General features: G+C 36.9%; 1 protein-coding gene across 3 annotated transcripts in view; it reads right to left on the minus strand.

The window, feature by feature from the left end:
- The window catches only part of Msp300 (Muscle-specific protein 300 kDa), a 152430-nt gene extending 138484 nt beyond the window's left edge, over positions 1-13946 (minus strand). For all 3 annotated transcript variants that reach the window (XM_028306328.1, XM_028306327.1, XM_028306326.1), the window contains exon 1: positions 13139-13946. In XM_028306328.1, the coding sequence (XP_028162129.1) occupies positions 13139-13649 (511 nt within the window). In that variant the 5' untranslated portion in view covers positions 13650-13946. The remainder of the gene's footprint in view (positions 1-13138) is intronic.
- Positions 13947-21127: the final 7181 nt, after the last annotated feature.

Raw genomic sequence — 21127 nt, forward strand, 5'->3', positions numbered from 1 at the left:
ATCCAGGCTGCTGCACTGAATATATAATTAAGCTTTAGCCGTTCGCATAACTGTGTGAATCGAGGCTTTATACAGAGGCCGTACCGACAAGCTACGCCCTGCTGTATGGTATGATGGGCTAAGACCTATCACCCGCCCGCGGCGCAACCACGCCGCCTTCCACAAGCGCAGGCGCCTTTATTTACGCCGCAGCGCCGCGCCGCCGCCGCCGCATGCCCAGCGCTGCCAGCGCAACGCGGGAAGCGCCATTAAAGACCGACCAGAACACCAAGGTAACCCGCGTCCCTAGACGACGCGCCATCTATGTACAGGTATGTGCTGGCCGCTTAAAATATTTTTATTTTAAATGCAATGTACATATTATCCGGTTACAGAATTTATTGTACCGAGATACCTATTCGATTCCCGAATCGAACCCAGATGATTTTTTTCATAATCATCATAACCATGCGAGTAAACATAATTAATTATACAAACAAATAATTATACACGTCGGCGCAGAGACGTTGATATTAAGAATATTCTTAATCGCATCCGTCAACACGAGTACATTCTGAGATTACCCACTTGTTAAAAAAAAAAAAAAAATGTTCCTAGATGGTGGACTTAGATAGCGTTTATATAAGATGCTAAACAAAGTTTATGTGGTTTAAGCACTTCAAAAGGGATGATATTTTAACCGCAATTAAACTTTTAACAAAAGATTCATTTATGGTTTAAAGAAACTTATTACTAATATAATATGTTTATTACATAAACACGATAGCCACTGAAAAGCAAATAGAATTATGGTCTTATTTTAACGGATGCTTGTTTTGTATCTGAACAAACAGGCAACATTTTTGTTTGTCTCTTTGCGGCCTTTCTTTAGCCCTGATATTTTTACAAAGTTTATTTTTTTATTCATGACGTCTCACCAGCTTGTATCTATAAATAATAGATAAAATCTAAGAGCTTCCTTAAACTGTATCGGTATCGGTACTTAAGATGACGTCATTTTTTTCTTGTATTGGAAAAACATTATTATGTAGGTTTGTACCTACTAATCAATGTATGATTAATGCTAATAATACTATTGATAGTCTTACAAAGTAAGGCTTCATCATCATTATTATTATTTATTTAAAAAAAAAAAAAAAAAAGGTCAGTTTTAACTCCATGTACTGTTTTACAATTGGTTCGTATAAACTATTTATGTATAACGTTAGAATTCTCATAAGAAGAGATGCGACATCATGAAATACATTGAATCATTTCTTATCTTGCTAAATCTTTTAGACAAGCAAAGTATCTTATTATGCGTTAAAGCGATAATAACTATGCCTTTATAAATATAACACAATAATAATTACATTGTAATCAATGTAATAGAAAATTATTGACGCATCAAAAAATAAATCGGGCCGCTTGTAATAACAACCGGACTAGTGGACTTTGGTCAGTCAAAGAACGAATCAACCACATAAAATAAACTATGTATTATGTAGGTACCTACCAGTACTACCACTACTTGTAACCTTTAGTTTAGATTAAGGACATTTTTTAATAATACCAAAAAATAATGCGATTTTATTTTACGAATTGATAACGCTGCCACAAACTCATAATAATGAATGAGTCTTTCTTCCCTTTCTATGAAGTATAAATTGAGAATTAGTATTTTGTTATTTTTTCTTAGCATGATTATAAAAATTCAATCATCACAGTCATAATACTGAAGCTGACTGAATCAAGGTGTCTGAATAAAGACACGGAGTAGGAACTTGGTTTAATATTGTCTCAGAAAATGTTAGACGCTTTGGTTTCTGTACATGACATAAACCTATTTTTTGTTTCTTGAACTTTGTTTGATATTTAGTCATAATTCATATTTTATCGTCTGGCGTAGAGATTTCTACACGATTAACATGAATTAATTCCAATTAATTCGCCTTAGAATGGCGACCATTTTTTTTTTAGACGTTAATACGTTTTTTCACAAAAAAAAAAAATAAATAAAAAAAAAAAAATAATAATAATAAAAAAAAAAAAAAAAAAATAGAATGCTGGGGCAACAGGTACATCAGTAGTACCATATTGCCCATTTAAGCTTACCTTTCCTTTGCAGTAAGTTTTGTATTTGGCAGTCGTGGATCAAACAAAACGTACCAGACTCCGCTATACACTCCGCAAATAATAAATAAATATCCTTCCTTCGACATTTTACACTACGCTCCTAGTCCCAAACACTGAGCAAAGCTATGGGTCCTAGACAACGGATATAAACATACTTAAATACCGTTTTTATATACATAAGTACATATTATACATAGTAACACCTAGACCCATCACAGAAATTAAAATGTATCAATTCAATTTCTGCCCGGCCGGGGATCGAACCCGGGACCTCTCGGCATAGTAGTCCGTTTTGAAACCACTACACTAAATGACTGACAAATAAATATTTTTACAATGCTCAATTACATCATTGTACCTACCTTACTCTATTTTCTTAGCATATTCTAAAGTCGGGTGCATCCTATAATAACATTAAATAACCACCGCTTAGCAATATCGTTAGTGAAATCATATAATTTATTGAAATATATAATTATTTAAATAAATAATATAATTTATAGGTCAGGTTTCAAGAATCAAAAGATTGCTATTAAAAGGTGCTATTAAATAGAAACCAAACTTTTTCCTCGCAACAGTGTTACTTGGAATCCAAATTAATACTGTTTTGGAATACTGGTCAAACTGTATCCAAATAAATTAATAAGTTTTAATTAACCACATTATTTATTTATTAATTAAAATGCAAGTGAGCTTATGTTTTACAACAATCAGAGTGTTAGCCTTGCAGTCACTGTGATCGATTCGGTGTTAACCACTACCGTCGTCAAGCTCAGTTCTGAGATGAAACTGGATAAATATAGGAAAGGAGTGTCGACACGAGGGTGTTCGGCCCACACAGCACGCGACACGCGGCAGTATTGCCTGCGGTTTGCGCCGCTGTCAACGTTGATACAATTAGCCAGTGTGCTGGATAGACAGGATGCTCTGTCAACTGTCTTGGCAACTTTTTACAATCAGTAGTCGTACTTAACAGTTAATAGAAGTACAAATAAATGTATATAATAATACTCTATAATGAACAAAATCTTGTTGAGACCGTGATACTTGTTATTGTTATGAATAAGTGATGCAATACGATTATAATACAAAAATATTGCTTTATTATGTATTTAGTACATTGACATTTACTCTCTTAACCATTTAACATGGACATTGATCCATGCTCTAAACATCTACATGGTAAAATAAATCTCGGAGGCGAAAGCAGGATAATTGAATGATCAAACGAACTTACCAAGTGAAGTTCGATCTAAATTATCCTGTTTTCGCCGAAGAGATTTAAGGTCCCTCCCAACCCGAAGATTTCTATATCTTCTTCCCTGGAGGTAAACGTCAATGTCATCTCTTCTCTAAATATAATGAGACCGCTCGGACACCGAGCCCACAGCGTGGTAGGGGTGGGGTTGCCCGCTCTTTTGTTTTTTACTACTACTGCGCTGAATATTGTGTGCGGATTGGCTTGTCGTACAGGGGTACTACATGGTAACTTAAATCTCTTCGGCGAAAACAGGATAATTTAGATCGAACTTCACTTGGTAAGTTCGTTTGATCATTCAAATATAAATTGTCATTTTACCGATAATTAGTTTAAATTGCAATGAAGGCCAAATACGATCCTACGACTTTACTGCTTGTCAATCAAATCATGAAACACTTGTAGCCGAATGTACCTACTGAAATTCCGGATTCGTACCTAGGGCCACCCTACGTTATTCCCATAAAGCGTCAATTGTTGAAAATCATTATTATTCCATTGAGATGTCACCTCGGACTTCTATTATTACTCCTGTATCATTGTAGCGTCAAATTATTATTACATCAGAAAAGGTCAGGGGTCAGTTTTCACAGCTCTAGATTAATAGAACAAAAACATGTTAAAACTTCTCAAAACATGGGACATTAATTGACTCTTAAATCCAGTTTTCTTAAAATGGCGTTTGTAATAAATAGTTAACCTTTAAATCGATTTGTTACTTAAAATTAATGGTTGTGATTCTTTTTTCTTATAAAACTAGTGTCGCAGTGAGAAAAAAATCTGGCTAATAAGGGCTGTGATCTTTATATCTCCAAACCATATTTAGGAAAGGAAAATTATCTCCAACTAACTGGCAGTAACCTAAGATCAAGTAATTAGTAATTTTATCGTCCTGACAGTAATTACATTATGAAACAAAATCAAAGCAATGGCAAGGTCAAATGAAATGGTTCGATACGGGAGGTGATAACAAGCCGTTAACATCACGCCCGAGAATAGTCGCTATGATGTCATACTTATATCTTGTACCAACTTGAAACTGTCACGTTTCGCGAGAGTTAGTTATTAATTAATGCGAGGATTTGCCTTAAAAGGTTCATTTCCAAGTCAGGACCTTTTACATAACTGATTTTACTTACTTGAAAGGAATTAAAATATGTAGTATTTTAAAGACCAACATTTGGCTCGAAAAGTTCTTTTATGTTGGTATTATTGTGATTTCTTGAGTTGCACCATCTAAATTTAACGATAACCGATTTTGTATGGAGTTTGACAGATTTTTGACGTTTGTTAACTGATAAAGTAAGATGGTGCAAACCAGTCTAATAGGCTATAGTTCAATAGCTGCAGGATAATTGATATGTTACATCTAGGATTCGCCTTTTTTTCAGCCACGAGGAATAGTATTCCTTACAACCAACTTGACTTGTTGAATAATATCGGAAAACTACCAGCATGACACATGATATTGTGACCTTAGGCCGTTTCCTGCGAAACAAACAAAAACTTCCCGACTTCAACAAAAGGAGGAAGTTCTCAATTCGGTAGATTTTTTTTAAATAGTAAAATGGCATCAGATCAGAGCCAGATGCCGGTAAAGAGACCTGATTGATTAACTCTTATTAATGTGCAGCGTGCATTCATTCATTAAACCCCGAGTCGTTGTCACAAGCCATTAGGCTGCGGCCGCGCGAAGTGCGCGCGCGCTGCGGTCAAACGTCAGCTACCCGACACCATGGCACAAAATATAGAGAGTGCAGAAGTCTAGCTTATTGCATTTTGGTCTCGAAGCTCTTCTTCTTCTTTTCGTGTGTCTTCACAGTGTCAGCCCAAAACCGTGCCAATACTCCGCCACAAGAGTGGCGTTATCAGCAGCACTCATCAAATCCTCCTGAGTGCAGTTGCTTGGGCACTCAGGGCACGACATCAGGTGCTTCATCGACTGGGGAACAAAACCGCACCTGCACTCCATGTTTAAGCCATCCAAGAATCTGTTAGGATTATATTATCTTTGGAAGTGTATTAAATATTAAAAAGTTAACTGTTTCCGGCAGAACGCTCTTCCCTCTTCCGGCTATGTACGAACAAGATGTGTCTGTGTAAGAACCCGAATAATAAATGCTTATCTCGCTAACTATCGGTCTTTTCATTAAAGAAACACAAGTTCTGATAGGTTATGGGCCCAGACGCCCGTTAGTTAGAGTTAGGGAAAGTTTTAATTGTAGATTATTCGGGAAAAAGCGGATTTGTGAAATATAAAAATGGCGATGTCAAGTAGTAACACGCCGCTACCGCAATTGAGTGCAGGGGCATACGACAACTGGGTTTTCAGGATAAAATGCATACTCGCAGAAAAAGGTCTAACAGAAGTTTTGGATATAAAGAAAATAGTAGACTGTGATGAGAAGATGAAACTCATGGATGCAAAAGCGAGAAGTATCATCGTCCAAAGCGTGACAGACCAACACTTAAACCTGATAAAAGAAAGCACAAGCGCGAAAGAAATGTTAGAAGTTTTGAAAAACACATTCCAACGAAACACGGTCATATCAAAAATATGCCTAAGAAGAAAGTTATTGACTTTGAAACATACAGGAAAATTAGAAGAATATTTCGCCAATTTCGACAATCTTATAAGAGAATTAGAAGTGTCAGGAGAGAAAATTGCAGAAAATGAAAAAATCAGCTACCTCTTAACTGGATTGGGAGAGGAATTCAACGCAATAATAACAGCAATGGAAACGGTAAACCAAGAGCTAAGGCTCGACTTCGTAAAGTCTAGATTGCTTGACAATGAGATAAAGAGGGAATATAGTAGCACAGAACCACAATCTTCATTTGTCATCAAATGCTATACATGCCATAAAAAAGGGCATAAATCCTTCGAGTGCAAAAGCCGAGGACGAGGCAGAGGCCGCAGATATAGAGGTACTACAAGAACACAGTATAATGAAACAGCACAATCCAGGTGCTGCACGTCCAGTTCTCTTTTGCTCTTCGTCTTCACTCTTTGGATGAAGAGCAATACATACGCCAACGTCCTCACAAGTTTCTCATAGCTGGAGAATCTGCTCATGTCTATGAGGGTGTCATGTGGCTCCTCTTGCGCCGTGTGCACCGCTCGCTCCTCCAGTTCAGGCCATGAGGCCTCCGGGTCTTTCAGAAACTCGGGACCGTTGAGCCAAGTCGTCGTTATGACCTCCCCGTCCAGTTTCTTCCTGGTCGCCTCGTCGGCGACATTCATTTCGGTGGGGACCCAGCGCCATTCTTGGGGTTCGGAGTCTTCTTGGATCTCTCCCAACCTTACTTGCACGTACTGTCGCTCGAGCTTGGCGCCATTCCTTATCCAATGCAGGACGGTGCTGGAGTCGGTCCAGTAAAAGGTCCGGCTGAACCGCAACCGATGTTCCCGCTTCAGGGAGACCGCGAGTCTGGTGGCGATCACTGCTGCCTGCAACTCCAGCCTTGGGATAGTCTGGGTCTTCTTTGGCGACACTCTCGCCTTGGAGGCGAGCAGGCTCACCCCGGCGCCTCCGTTCTTCTTTGGGAAGCGCGGAAGCTTGTGGAATGCAGCAAAGAGGATACTGCGTTACCTAAAGGGAACTGAAAACAGAGAACTTACCTATATGAAGAAAGAAGATAACACTAACACTTATTCTATTTCAGCCTTTTCAGATGCAGACTGGGCCAGTAATAAATCTGACAGAAAAAGTGTCAGTGGCATGGTCATTTATCACAGAGGAAATCCTATATCATGGTCATCCAGGAAACAGCAAGCTGTCGCCCTTTCAACTGCGGAAGCAGAGTATGTCGCCGCCGCTATGACTGTGAGCGAGCTATTATTTGTGAGGGGACTTGCAATCGATTTTCAAGACAAAAGTGATGCAGTGTTATATGTGGACAATCAAAGTGCGATTAAAATGGTGATGAACAGTGAAAACACTCGACATTCGAAGCACATAGACATTAAATTTCATTTCGTGAAAGACATAGTTTGTAATAATATTGTAAGTGTCAAATATGTAAGTACAAACGAAAATACGTCAGATATTTTGACTAAATCACTGTGTAATATCAAGTTCAGTTATTTTCGTGAGAAGTTATTAGTTTTGTAGTGATTTCATTTAAAGTTTTGTTTACATTAATAGAACAGTGTGAAGTGAGTTGCATGTGTCACTAGTTGTCATTAATGTCAGTTTCTGAAATGTCAAATTCTTTTTTAATGTTGCCATACTAAAACATAAGTGGAATATTGTTATTAGAAGTTTTTATTAGTAGATAAAAATTATTTTGTTTTGCAATTAAAAGTTAAAGCCTAACTTGTAATTGAGAGGGAGTGTTAGGATTATATTATCTTTGGAAGTGTATTAAATATTAAAAAGTTAACTGTTTCCGGCAGAACGCTCTTCCCTCTTCCGGCTATGTACGAACAAGATGTGTCTGTGTAAGAACCCGAATAATAAATGCTTATCTCGCTAACTATCGGTCTTTTCATTAAAGAAACACAAGTTCTGATAGAATCCCCACCTGACCAGATTGTCTTTACTACGGCCAACCTGCGTCCGAAGTCTATTTAAAGACTTCCAGGTAAGCCAGGGGAGCTCATGTCGAAGCTCTTGTTATGGCGCAGTTGCAATGTGAGGGAAATTGCTCGAATGAGATACATAGTATAAACACGCAGATTTTTTCGTTTCGCCGTGTGTTGCCCATACTTCGTTGTGCGTGTTCGATCAATTTCCCGCATAATATAACGTAGTGGCACAGGCCAAAAGGACAAAAAAATAATGAGACCTTATTTATTTTTTATTAGACTTGTCCGTCAACAATAAAATTGGGTGTGGAGCGTCATATCCTGCATTTGTCTCGGTAAACAAGGGTGCTCGTGCTCCTGTAGAGGATACTGATAACCTGGTGATGATCACGATGAGTCATGTCCGATACATGCATTACTCTAACCCCTTTGCATCCAAATTCAAATGGTTTATCAGTCAAGTCAAGTATCAACGGCAAAGTCAAAGTCGAAGTCAAAATTTCTTTATTTGTTTAGACTAATAAATAGTTCTTACAAATCGTCATTTTGCTCTTAAGGAGCCTCTACATGTCTCATAATCTTTTTACCCTACCAGCGCTTCGAGACCAACATTTGGCAAGTGCTGAGAAGAAGCGCCGCAACAAACTCAGTCACCACTGTCTGCCGGTTAATATAAATAAATACTAGCTCTAAACTTAAAGGAGATTCCTTTTTAATGTAGGAAGTGAATAATCTGGTAATTTTGTGTAGAAAATACTCCCGCCGTCGCGGTAGGTAGTGGCGGAAAGCGCTCCAATACACTCACACACAAATAGGAAACAGCAAACTAATTTAAAACGAACTTTAACTTTAGTTAGTCAAAGAAAAATACCTATTTACACTAACTACCTACTTTACGTGGCTTCCTTCAGGGCTTCAGTAGACTATCCAACATGATAAGCGGAGCGATCCGCGTAGCTCGATGGGTGCCACAATGTAAACGTATTGCATTATTGCGAGCCATAGTACAGTTGATGTTGCACGGAAAATATTCGCTAAAAATTCCACTTTCGTTTGTAATTTTTTTTTTGGTGGATAATGCGTTTATGTAAGTCATAATATATCACCTAAATAAATATGGCGAGTATTGAAATCAACACCCTGTATAAGTAGTAGTAGTAGTAGGTACATTCGATTCAGGAGCAGTTCACTGAATTTACCATGCATTCTTGTATGGTGTATCTTATAAGAATGGGTATACAAGATTGCGTGGTATATTAAACAAGGTAGTGACGTGCTAATATCTAGACTTACATATTAAGATACTAGTAGAAATGACTCGCATACATAAATTTGAATAACTTGGATTGACCAGTCCCCGAAAGCAGCTTAAGAAAGTTATCAGTCAAGGCACTTAAACAGGTCCCAAATAACTTGCTCTACTTGGTGACAAGCTCCGAGATTTCAAAAACCTCTTTGGAACTACATATCAGCTCTTGCTGAGAAGAGTAATGTAGCTTGACATCTGTTCTCTCCTTATTTTGTGGCTAGGGTGCGCATGCGGCGAGAACCGGGGCATTACCGTAACTGCGCCGTAAAGTGGCTGCGGCCCATTTTGCGGTCACACCGATGGCCGATCGATTCACTATGCTATGGCGGTGAATGCGGATGCAGATAACTATGGAGAAACGAGTTAATCTTGGAAAAATATTTTAAAAATTAAGTGTCCGTTTCCGAATGACTCGTGGAATTATATCCATAATAGACATAAAGCTCAGCTCAGAAAATAGGCTAAAGCTATATCTAGTACCTATACTTACCAAAAATTGAAGGAAATACTAATTGATTTTGTAAGAAAATGTGCTTCGATAACCACAATCAACGAAATGTAAACGAAATTTTGACGCGAAAGATATGACTGTTCAAGTGATATTTTTATATGATTCTGACTATTCTCACATATGAAGATTCAGTCAGGCGAGTAAGTACCACTTGCGACGCACCGGCGCGTGCGCACAGGTATTGTAATTGAACTGAAGTACTGAACCTTGTCTCATGTACAAAATGTAAATAGAGAGTTACTTGGTAAGGTGCCGATTTAATTCCTGATTTAAAGAAAAGTAGAAAGTTAAAAGGACAATGACCAAAAATGTATGGAGTGTGGTCCAAATGTCCACCACTAATGAGACCTATATTGGCTTATAGTCCATTAAATAGAGATTAACTTTCAGTATGGGACGAAAAAAAAATAAGCTGTCAGTAAAAAGTTATGACTGAATGAAAAGTCATGTTTTTTACCTTTTCATCCGAAAAATTTTCTTGATAACATTCTATTTATCGCACATTTTGGATTAATCTATACATGTTATGTCATGTCGCTTAGTGTGCCATGTTAGATTCTCGCTAAAAGAAAAAAAAATAAGCTCAGAAGAAAGACATCAATATTGGAATTATGGTCGGGTGGTCGCTGCTCCGCCCCTATTGGTTTTAGGGTGATGTTATATAACCTAAAACCATCCTTGATAAATGGGCTATCTATAACAAAAATAATTTTTCAAATCGGACCAGTAGTTCCTGAGATTAGCGCGTAAACTACTACAATTTTTCATACGGTCATAACTTTTTACTGACAGCTTATTTTTTTTTCGTCCCATACTGAAAGTTAATCTCTATTTAATGGACTATAAGCCAATATAGGTCTCATTAGTGGTGGACATTTGGACCACTTTTGGTCATTGTCCTTTATGCATTGTATATTCTACTTGCAAATTAACAGATAACAATTAACAGCTTCTCTAACAAACCCTTAAAGTAAGAACGGAAAAACAGAAAAAACATCGATAACGCTTAACTACTGATAATAATTATTCATTTAATAGAGTTATTACAGCTGTAATTGTTATTATCAGGCCCAATTAAACGCAGAGTTAATAAGACAATGAGAATGACATCATTGTCATCACGTCATTTGACGGTTAAAAATTTACATAAACTCCTCATACTGATCAAGTTGTGACCGGATTAGATGGCGACGATTTGAAATATCCAAGAATATTTACTGCACAGGGCTTGCCTGCGTAGACTTTAAAGCCTCTGTCACTCAAAAATATTGTAACCTATCTTTCTATCGGTGAAAGAATTTTCAAAATCGCTTCAGTAGTTCCGCAAACTCCAAAATCAGCGCAGTACTTTCAGATATTTATTCCTACAAATAAACTCACAAACTGTACCTCTTTTTAGTGTAAATAATTTCCCTATTCAGCCAGAATGTGTTAATCAGTCCAGTTAAAGCCCGTGATGATTCCCGTCGTCAATTAACGCCGTAATGAGCTAATGACATCACCCGTCACGTGACTTCACGATCAATTGCAAAAACACATAAAACGACTGTTTTTCCTACAACTGATTGCTTGCGAGCGGAAACAATATATTTAGACGACGCATTCATGGGTTATTATGCATAAATTATGTATCTAATATTGTTAAGTTAATGAATTGAATATTTTATGTTTGATTTACGTGTCTGGAATTAACTAGACTTCAGAACGACTTTGTACTTCTTTTCAGATAATCAAATCGCAATTTCCTAATTAAGCTGGGAACAGTTTTGAGCCAAGACACCACTTCGAAAATGTTTATTATTATGAAACAAGATATTGACATTGCCAGTAAATTCTTATCAATATGAATAACTTCTGCAAAGATAAATGACGCTAAATAATATTATGTAGAGTAGTCTAATATGTTTCGTTTGGAGTTCAATTGTTTTTGAAGTAATAAAATTAACTGTCGGAAGAGGTTTTGACTGATAGATAGAGGCGGCTTTGCAGTTTGCAGTTTAACCGGGAGATAAATCAGCGCAGACAGATCCAAAGCTCAGATATGATATTAGTCTAATTAATTATAGGCTTAATGATGGGGAACACTCTAATAACGCACCGCACACGCAACGAAGGTGTAGACATATTTGCAAGGAAAAACACCAGCCATTACACCCAATTACAGGTGCAATTTTTTTATCGCTGCGCTCGACTGAAGTATTAACGATAAGATATCCGAGTACAAACAGTTTTTTGCATACAAAACTGACCCTTCTCACCAAATCTTAAGAACTATAGCGATATTGCAAAACCTATCATCGTTCTTCGCAATTAGTGCTAATGATATATCACAGATTAACCTATTAACAGATATACTCGTACATTATACACCTTAGTTTTTATGGGACCAAAGAATGCATTTTAGATAGCCAATCTGAAGTCTTACTGCGTCGGGGCTTACGTTCTTAATGCTTAAAATGCATAAATCTGGTACACAAGGAACTAAGATAATTATAATATGATATCCGTTATGTAACACATATTTAAATAAATTTTAGCTGCATAAAAAGACGAGACTTTATTAAAAGCATTTAGATTCTCTCCACTCATAAGAATACAATTGGAAAAGCCAGTCTGAAAAATACGAATAAAGCGATAAAATAGTGAAAATTCTACATTTGTGTATCATGCATGCATGAATAAACAGATAAATAAAGAAAATAAAAAAGATTATTTATTACATTCGAGTAATTAGGTAGGTACTTCAAACGTGGAACTGTTAGTTCCTTAATTTTTACTTTCTTTAATTTTTTTCAATACATTTTTTATGAATCACATCATTTTTTGGCCTAAATGTTTATGGAAACATAGGTCAGTTAAATCTTCATCGGCCGGTAGCTGTATGTCCTTGATATCGATAGGTCTTACACAGGTGTTACATTATCACTATTATAACAATTCAACGACCTTTGTTATCAGATTTCATCTCGCTCTCAACGGAGATTCCCTTCTTGTTTGTAAACTAATGAAGATACGAGTAAATCGTGTAAAAGAAGGTAAGGTACTTTGTAATTTTTCCCTAAAGTACATAGTCTTTATTTTCATGTTTTTGGTTTATTTTTATTTTACTTTTTTACAACCAAGTACTTTGGATGCATCAGTGTACTAAATTCCATACGCTTTATCATTATTTTCTTGTAATTGTAGTTAATGATAACCTACTACATACAACTTTTATAAGTGGGTGTTGTGTAACTTTGTTTACATCTTTTTACGGACAAAGGTCGCCGCCGCGACCCTTTAACCTTAATAATTAAGTGTGGCCGAATATCGACGTGTTCCGGACCGACTTCATTCCGTCTTTTTTTCTTTTTTATCAAAGTTTCAATATTTTGATTCAAAACGCAAAATATTAGCATAACTAGTGCAACTCACCGCGAATTTCTGCGATGTGTGAGTCATATTCCGATTTGCTCCTCATGTAGTCCTTGCGAGGAGCGGTGTGCAGCGCCTGGTGCTTGTACTCCGAGTACCACTCATGCTGCGGCGACTCGGCGCGCTCCTGCCGGCTCTCCGACACAGTTTTCTTCACAACTACCCGCTCGAATTTGACGAAACGCATGCCAGAGGCAAGATCGCCCTCTTCGACCTGCCTCTCGAAGCGCTCCACCTCCTCCGTCGGCTCCACATGACGTAACTTCAAATTAGGGAATGTACTCTCATAACTTTTGCTCGGAGATTCAGTGTCACGGGTTTGCTTAAGTTTAACTTCGATCCTGGGGGATTCGGGGCGCCTCTTGCGCTGTTCTATGCGGCGCTCGATGTCGTCGACGTCGATGGCGGCGTCGACGGTGTCGTGGCCGGCTTGTCCTGTCCATACTTTCTCGAAGAAGGATACGCGGTCGCGGAGACCGGCTTGCGACGGTGAGTCGCGGCCGTCAGACATGGCAACATGACCGTCCTGCGCGGAGGCTCGCTCGATACTGTGGGCCGCGGGCCGGCGATGCAGCGCAGTACGCCGGCGCAGCCACGTGCGCTTGTAGACGTGGGCTAGACGAGCTTCGGCGAAGCCTCCGGTGGCTGTTGCGATCTCTCGAGCATTGCTGCCGCCCTGGTACTCTGGCAGCCGACCCGCAAAGCCTTTCGTCCGCAAATGGATCTTTATGTAACTTACAGCAAAGTTTAATTTTGTGAAACTGTTCTCGACGGTTCTCTATCTAACATACTCCTACTGAAATTTATTTTCCTTGGTTTCATGTATAGCCTTGTATCGCAAATTTTATGATTGGCCGGTAGCAAAATAATTTCAGTGTTATCTTTTCCTTATTGTTTCGTTGTCAAGGTAAATAAACCATGTAATGTTCTCTACAATATTTTCATTGTTCTTATCTTATCTGTGATTCAGTTTGTAATTGGCTATTGATTTTAAGTTCTAGCAAAGTCCACCCTTTTCATTAATAAATCCAAATTATTACTCATCCCTATATCATAATAACACTGAACATACTAGGTTTCCTGTAACAGTCATACTACGGATGATAATCTTCATTGGATTTCAAAATCAAAAAAATCAAAATCAAAAATATTTATTCAGTTTAGACCACAAGTGGCACTTATGAACGTCAATAGAAAATAATAAAAAAAGAAAAAGGTAGCCCTTATTCTTTTTTTATTATTTTATCCAAATGTTTTCCCTAATATGTAGAGCTGAATTTACCGTGTTCCTTTTTTATGAGCTGTTATTAATCAAGTCCTGAAACAAGGACTTTATGGCGGGTAGTCACGGAAGTGATCGGATCGAATGAAAAGTGGGTGATGAAAAATGTATGATGCACCTACCTACACAGTCGCAGTAGAGTAGCATATTTACGTTGTTTTTTCATTGTTTCAACTTATAACAATAGATGTGAGGGGTTTTTTATCCACCACCATAGTATTCAAACTAACCAATAAATATTTATAAATGAAAGTAACATCAGATAAGATTGGGGTTAAATTATGTCCTTTCGAAAATTTGATGTCACTGAAAACTTTTCTTGGAGCGCTATCAATAATTCCAATGTTTACCAAAACATACCATCTCATTTTCTAAATAGGATGAATGTTCTATACTTATACCTATTATAAATGAAATAGACAAGGTAGAGAATCCATTATCATAGACCAATTCACATCTAGCGTCATCCAGGGTATCTTATTCACCATAAATTCACCATAACGCAGGATCAACGTATTTTGTTGATGACTAATAAGTTAATAACTGATTCAGTTGCCATGACAATAAATCCCCATACAGTACTTTGACCTGGATAAGTATTCAACATTATTCGGCTGCTCCATGACATGATATATTGAAAGCAGATTCAGATAATGTACCATATGTGCATGTGGATTGAGTGATCCTTGCTTCAATCTTAACAAAAATCGAGGAAGTTTTACTTAAAATATGTTAAAACATTGCGATGAAGTTTAAAAATTTGTTAAACCTAAGATAAAAATGTTATGGTCAATAAATAGGAGCACTCATACCGCACGCTTTAAGAAAACGTCAATGTGTTTATTTCAGAAAATAAAGCCTTTCCACTTCTTTTTTTAGTATTGAAAAATTGTTAAGATTATGTTAAAACTATTAACAAATTCCGAAATCCCTTGCACGTCCCGTTCCAAAGTTATGACGATTATTTAGGATCACTCACACCGCACACGGGCCGTATGAGTGCTCTTCAAAATCATGACTATTTATTAATAAATATGTTTTATTTCTGTTGGGAAATGTGTGCAAACTGACGAGCGAATTTGTTAAAGAATAAGTGTGACAAAACTTAAAAGCTGAAGGAAGAAATTAACCTTTATTCTTTCCTCCAATATGCCGTGTGAGTGATCCTTACTTTTACCTCTATCTGCTCATATGTAGTTCGTAGGCAGACTGAGTTAGTATCTAAAATTGTAATCGTTGCACTATTGCAAGAAGGGCTCAGCCAGGGCTGTCGCACGTCAGATCCACATTTAAGCCAGTCTTGAGTTTCGAAAGTTTTAAGACGCTTTCGGGAGACTGGTGGCTTTACCCCGAGACCAAGTTCTGAACTGCGTCGGTGCACATCGCAGAGGAATGACCGTTTTTTCATGTCAACCTCTCTATGAAATCGTCATTTGACTGGTATCGACGTCCAGCAAGAGCTTTCAATTGGCTCGTACACGTCCTTAGGAAAACTTCTGATGAATCGAAACAGTCTCACAAAATAAAAAATCATATACATGTACCCTAATCAACATTTTCCTTTAGGAATCATCTAAGCCTGATATTTCTTAAATTATGGCCTTAATAAAAGCAAAATATATGCCAAGTAATTGTTAAAAACGATTAACAATTTTAGATACTAACTCAGTCTGCCTACGAACTACATATGAGCAGATAGAGGTAAAAGTAAGGATCACTCACACGGCATATTGGAGGAAAGAATAAAGGTTAATTTCTTCCTTCAGCTTTTAAGTTTTGTCACACTTATTCTTTAACAAATTCGCTCGTCAGTTTGCACACATTTCCCAACAGAAATAAAACGTATTTATTAATTTAAATAGTCATGATTTTGAAGAGCACTCATACGGCCCGTGTGCGGTGTGAGTGATCCTAAATAATCGTCATAACTTTGGAACGGGACGTGCAAGGGATTTCGGAATTTGTTAATAGTTTTAACATAATCTTAACAATTTTTCAATACTAAAAAAAGAAGTGGAAAGGCTTTATTTTCTGAAATAAACACATTGACGTTTTCTTAAAGCGTGCGGTATGAGTGCTCCTATTTATTGACCATAACATTTTTATCTTAGGTTTAACAAATTTTTAAACTTCATCGCAATGTTTTAACATATTTTAAGAAAAACTTCCTCGATTTTTGTTAAGATTGAAGCAAGGATCACTCAATCCACATGCACATTGTACCATTGTAATTTTATTCATATTGTGTGGGTACTCATTGTCCTGATATGAAATTTCTTCAATAAGTTGTTGGCGTCGTTGATATTTTTTTACTAATGCCACACTGTATTATATTTTTATCGTTTTAACACACGACGTAATTTCCTATCCAATTTTAAATATTTTTGATTTGGGTATTTAGTATTGCAGAAGAAGAATTATACATAATTTATCTTTTATTGCATAAAACTTTATAAGAGGTACAATGTGTGTGTAGATCCCATCATTTCTTCTCAAGTTACATGTAGGTTATGTACCTACTTAGTTTACGTAAGAAAATTCTACGGCAAAATAACGAATTCCCCCTATAGAATATGGACTAATGGATATAGGTCTAAAATCAGTCGGAGTTCTAGTGACTTATTATGGTAGTTTGCTCTGTTGTACCTACTCTAGCTACAGCCTGTCGTCGCGGTAGGTCCAATCCATGATGGCTAGCTTTCTATTATTCTAGTAGTGAAAGGTATTTTCAGTCCCATGGCAACGTCTAGCGCTTGTACACTGCCAGTATTGTTTCCCTTTTAAGCCGCTTTTACCTGTCGTCAGATATTGACTGTGTTATATTTGACATTTCATTTCGTGATTGCTAGAGCTACAATCATACGTAGCTTTTGTCTCAGATGGATACTAATTATTTTAATGTAACATAATGTCCTCATGAACATGATGCTTAATTTCCACCTGCTTTAAATTTGTAACCATCTATAGATTAGGCTTAATTAAATATTATTCCTAATCCTAAGCCACACATAATCGTCGTACCTATTAAACGATTTTCACCTAACTCTTAAAAACAAAAGTAACGACGAAATCTATAAAAATGTAACTGATGACAAGATTTTTAATATTTATTTTCAATTAACCGAATGTACTCGTAATTAAGGTACACGTTGAAATTTGCCATGAGTTCATTGGTAACAACTACTCCATTCATTCATCAAAACATAACACTTCCGACGCAATTCGACTAATTTCGGGGCATTCCGAGAATTGATGAAAATCAGCTGTAATTGTATGTTGTCCCTTTCTATCCCTTTGTATTTGGTGCACCCATCTCTGTCTGACCAGGGGCCTGATGCGAGTCCCTTAGGGAGCTGCGCAACAGACGGTGGTGACCTACATACAACCCTACCTAATAACAAATAATGATACCTTTACTTCAGTGAAAGTGATAGGGTAAGAAAAAAACAAATAAAAATAAGTTTTGCAAACTGTCAAAAAAACATTATCAAGTTAAATTATTGTTTAATAAGTGAAAATACCCTAAAGAGATCTTTTACTAAGCCGAGTGTACGTTTGACCTCAATCTCAGTAGATACTGAAAATGAGTTTTAAGATGGAACACGTTTACTCAGCAAAATTTATTTACTTTTAAGAAAATTAATGTAAAGACACCCAAGTTACGAGTAGAGTTCGTAACCTTTTGCACGATTAACTTTTAGTTAATTAATGTTCCGAAATATGGCTTAATTAATTAAGCAACGAAATACAATAGTTGTGATTTATCTTATTACAAAATTTTATGTTTCAAACTATCTTATAGCAGTCCCAACTCAAGAAGAATTGATAAATCATTGTGAAACTATTGACGAATGAAACGGAGAGAAAGTAACGCTAACGAACTTTTGTAATGACGCGGTCTCGTTAGAGCTTACGCAAAAGCTCTTAGACTGTCTCCTACACAAAAGCTTTTTGCCTAAAGCTTATTGAGACATCCTTTTTGATACAGGCGACTATTTCGCGTCTTCGCTCTTATAAATTAATCTTAAATATACGTGTTGCAAAGTTTGTGCAGTTCTCGTGTGCTTTTTTATCTGGTACGTTGTATTCCAGAGTATTTATGTGTGGCCAAAGCTTTTAAAATGTTTTTTATCCCTCAATCCTTAGAGAAGTTATGCAACAATCACACCAATAACTTTAAGCATAGCTTACCTATCAATTAGATTTTATATTAAAGTTTTCCCCTATCAGGATTTAAACCGGTGTCCATGTAGTCTTCCGTGAGCTTACCGGTCCACACGGTCATCAAAATAAGCTTGAGCGATTAGGAAACTTATTCTAGTAGCTTTATCTGTAGGTAGGTTTAAACTCATTTTGACTAACTGTAACGATTTCACGTTATATTAGACGTAGCGTGGGCAGGCCTCCTACTAGGTGGACCGACGATCTGGTAAAGGTCGCGGGAAGAGCCTGGATGCGGGCAGCGCAGCACCGTTCATTATGGAAATCCTTGAGGGAGGCCTTTGTCCAGCAGTGGACGTGATTTGGCTGAAACGGAAAAGGTTTTAAAAGCCAGATGAAGGTTGAATGCTTAAGATGATACGAGTACAAACAAACACTGACATGTCTTACTCATTGATTTATAGCATTAGCTATAATCACGATTCGCCGACATATCTACTTAGGTATTATACTTAAATAGGTTTCTTATTTACGTTTACATATAAGGCAGTAGCGGCCGGCTAACTGTCTGTCCTTAAAAGCTAAGATTTATGATGCACTAGTTATTGTCAGTGGCTTCATCTATAGAAATTATAGCTTCATTGTTTTATACGTGAGGGATATTATATTCAGAGATAGGCACAGTTTAACGAAGAGAGATAACTCATCAATGACTCTACTAATTGAAAGAGCCACGATCATAGATTTTGAGGGTAAGACAAAGCGTATTCACAAACATTATTATGAGGTCTCACAGTGCGCGTGGACGCACTGGGTCCCAAAAACCTATTAATAGACAATACTTAAGTAAGTGCAAACCAATCACATAGCTCTATAGAATCCAATCACATAGCGAAACAGAATTAAAAAAAAAGTCCATTATATTCACATTCATTCACAAACTTTGTCAGACCTTTGTCTAAATATAACTCGGAATTTATAGTATCTAAAAATAAACTCAAACTTTTAGAATTCCACGATAATGAAGACATAATTATGATTAATAGTTCATACATATACACAGACAAACATATCCATGCAAACAGAGTCAATGCTTAGTTAGACACGCACGAAACTATAAATAAATATGGTAAAGCAGAAAGCTGAAGAACCTTGACCCAATCTAGGCAAACATTACAAGCACATAAGTGTGTGCTTCTTACTGATGAAGTGTTCTAAGAGCTATTGAATTTAATTTTATTCACACACTCAAAATTTATTTAAAACAAAAACAAAATCTCTGGCTCTACATAGCAAAAATCGAGTCTTGTTAAGCCCGGAAGCTACACACAATGCGACAGAATGTCAGAATCTCCCTTTAATCTCAGGAATGTAGAGAACCCATATTTAGAGCGACTAGGTGGACAGATGGAGGTATTTTAAGGCGAGCAATATACAAACTTAACTCATGAGACGACAACGTTGTTCTCTATCAAGAGCGTAACGACTAAAAAGATAAGTTTTTAATCTATAATGAAGAAGCTCTTGGCCTAGGGCTCATCTGATGAAATGTGATGATTTTAAGCACTTAAGTTATTAGGCATAGTTTATTTATTTATTTAAGGCACAGTTGTGTGCAGTTGTAACTGGTTTATAGATTTGTAGGTGATTTGTAGCTGTATTTTTACTAAACAAGTAGTATTAAATGTACTGTACCTATTAATAAATAAATAAGGATTGATGAGAAAGATGGACAGACCTGGTATCAGTCGGTGATCAGTAAACAGTCAAAGATACTAGTAAGTACCTATAATTAAAATTTGATAAACTTGACTCTACAATTCAAACCAACATCGTATTGTATTCGTGAGTTCGAAGTTTAATTTGCCATTGAGAGATATTATTTCGACTTTAAATACAATGTAATGCAATTAACATATTATGATATCAAAGGATGAGTATGTTGCAGTAATGAATGCAAATAACAGAGTACACCCTCGCGGGCTGCGGACAATTAGCAAGGGAAATGACTCGGTCTAGCTACGCCGAATTATTTACGATCGTTTGACAACACAATCGATCGTATTTCATAGATTTAATATGAGTATTGTAGGAAAACTCTTTTCGTTGCGTGTTTGGAATAGTAATTTCTTGAAGAATTTAAATGTACGACATAAGTAAACTTTCGTATTATTAACTGTTGGGTTTTTCATGGAAAAGGGTGGTAATAGTTTATACGATGCAATCCAATTACAGACAGACAAACAACAAAGAAATTTGTGATGTCAGAACCGTGACTAAAGTTCGATAAAATTCAAAATTCCTGTTAGATTAAGCCAGGAACTAATTTCCTTGCGTCATTATTGCATTTCATGTCAAAACTCCAAACTGGGTGGTGGAATGTTGCAAAAAATCGCCGCAGCGAGACCGCACGTACGAGCATGGCGATCGAGAGGCTGTTGACCCGAGAGCTTTGCCAAGTTTTCTTGTAAAATTCTTTGAGCATTTTCAACTCTAACTGATAAGAATTAAGAACCACTGATAAGACGTCGGTGGGCGTGGTGATA

The sequence above is a fragment of the Ostrinia furnacalis genome, unplaced genomic scaffold (assembly GCF_004193835.3).
Source record: "Ostrinia furnacalis isolate ACB-3 unplaced genomic scaffold, ASM419383v2 OfSCF1913, whole genome shotgun sequence".
NCBI lineage: Eukaryota > Metazoa > Arthropoda > Insecta > Lepidoptera > Crambidae > Ostrinia > Ostrinia furnacalis.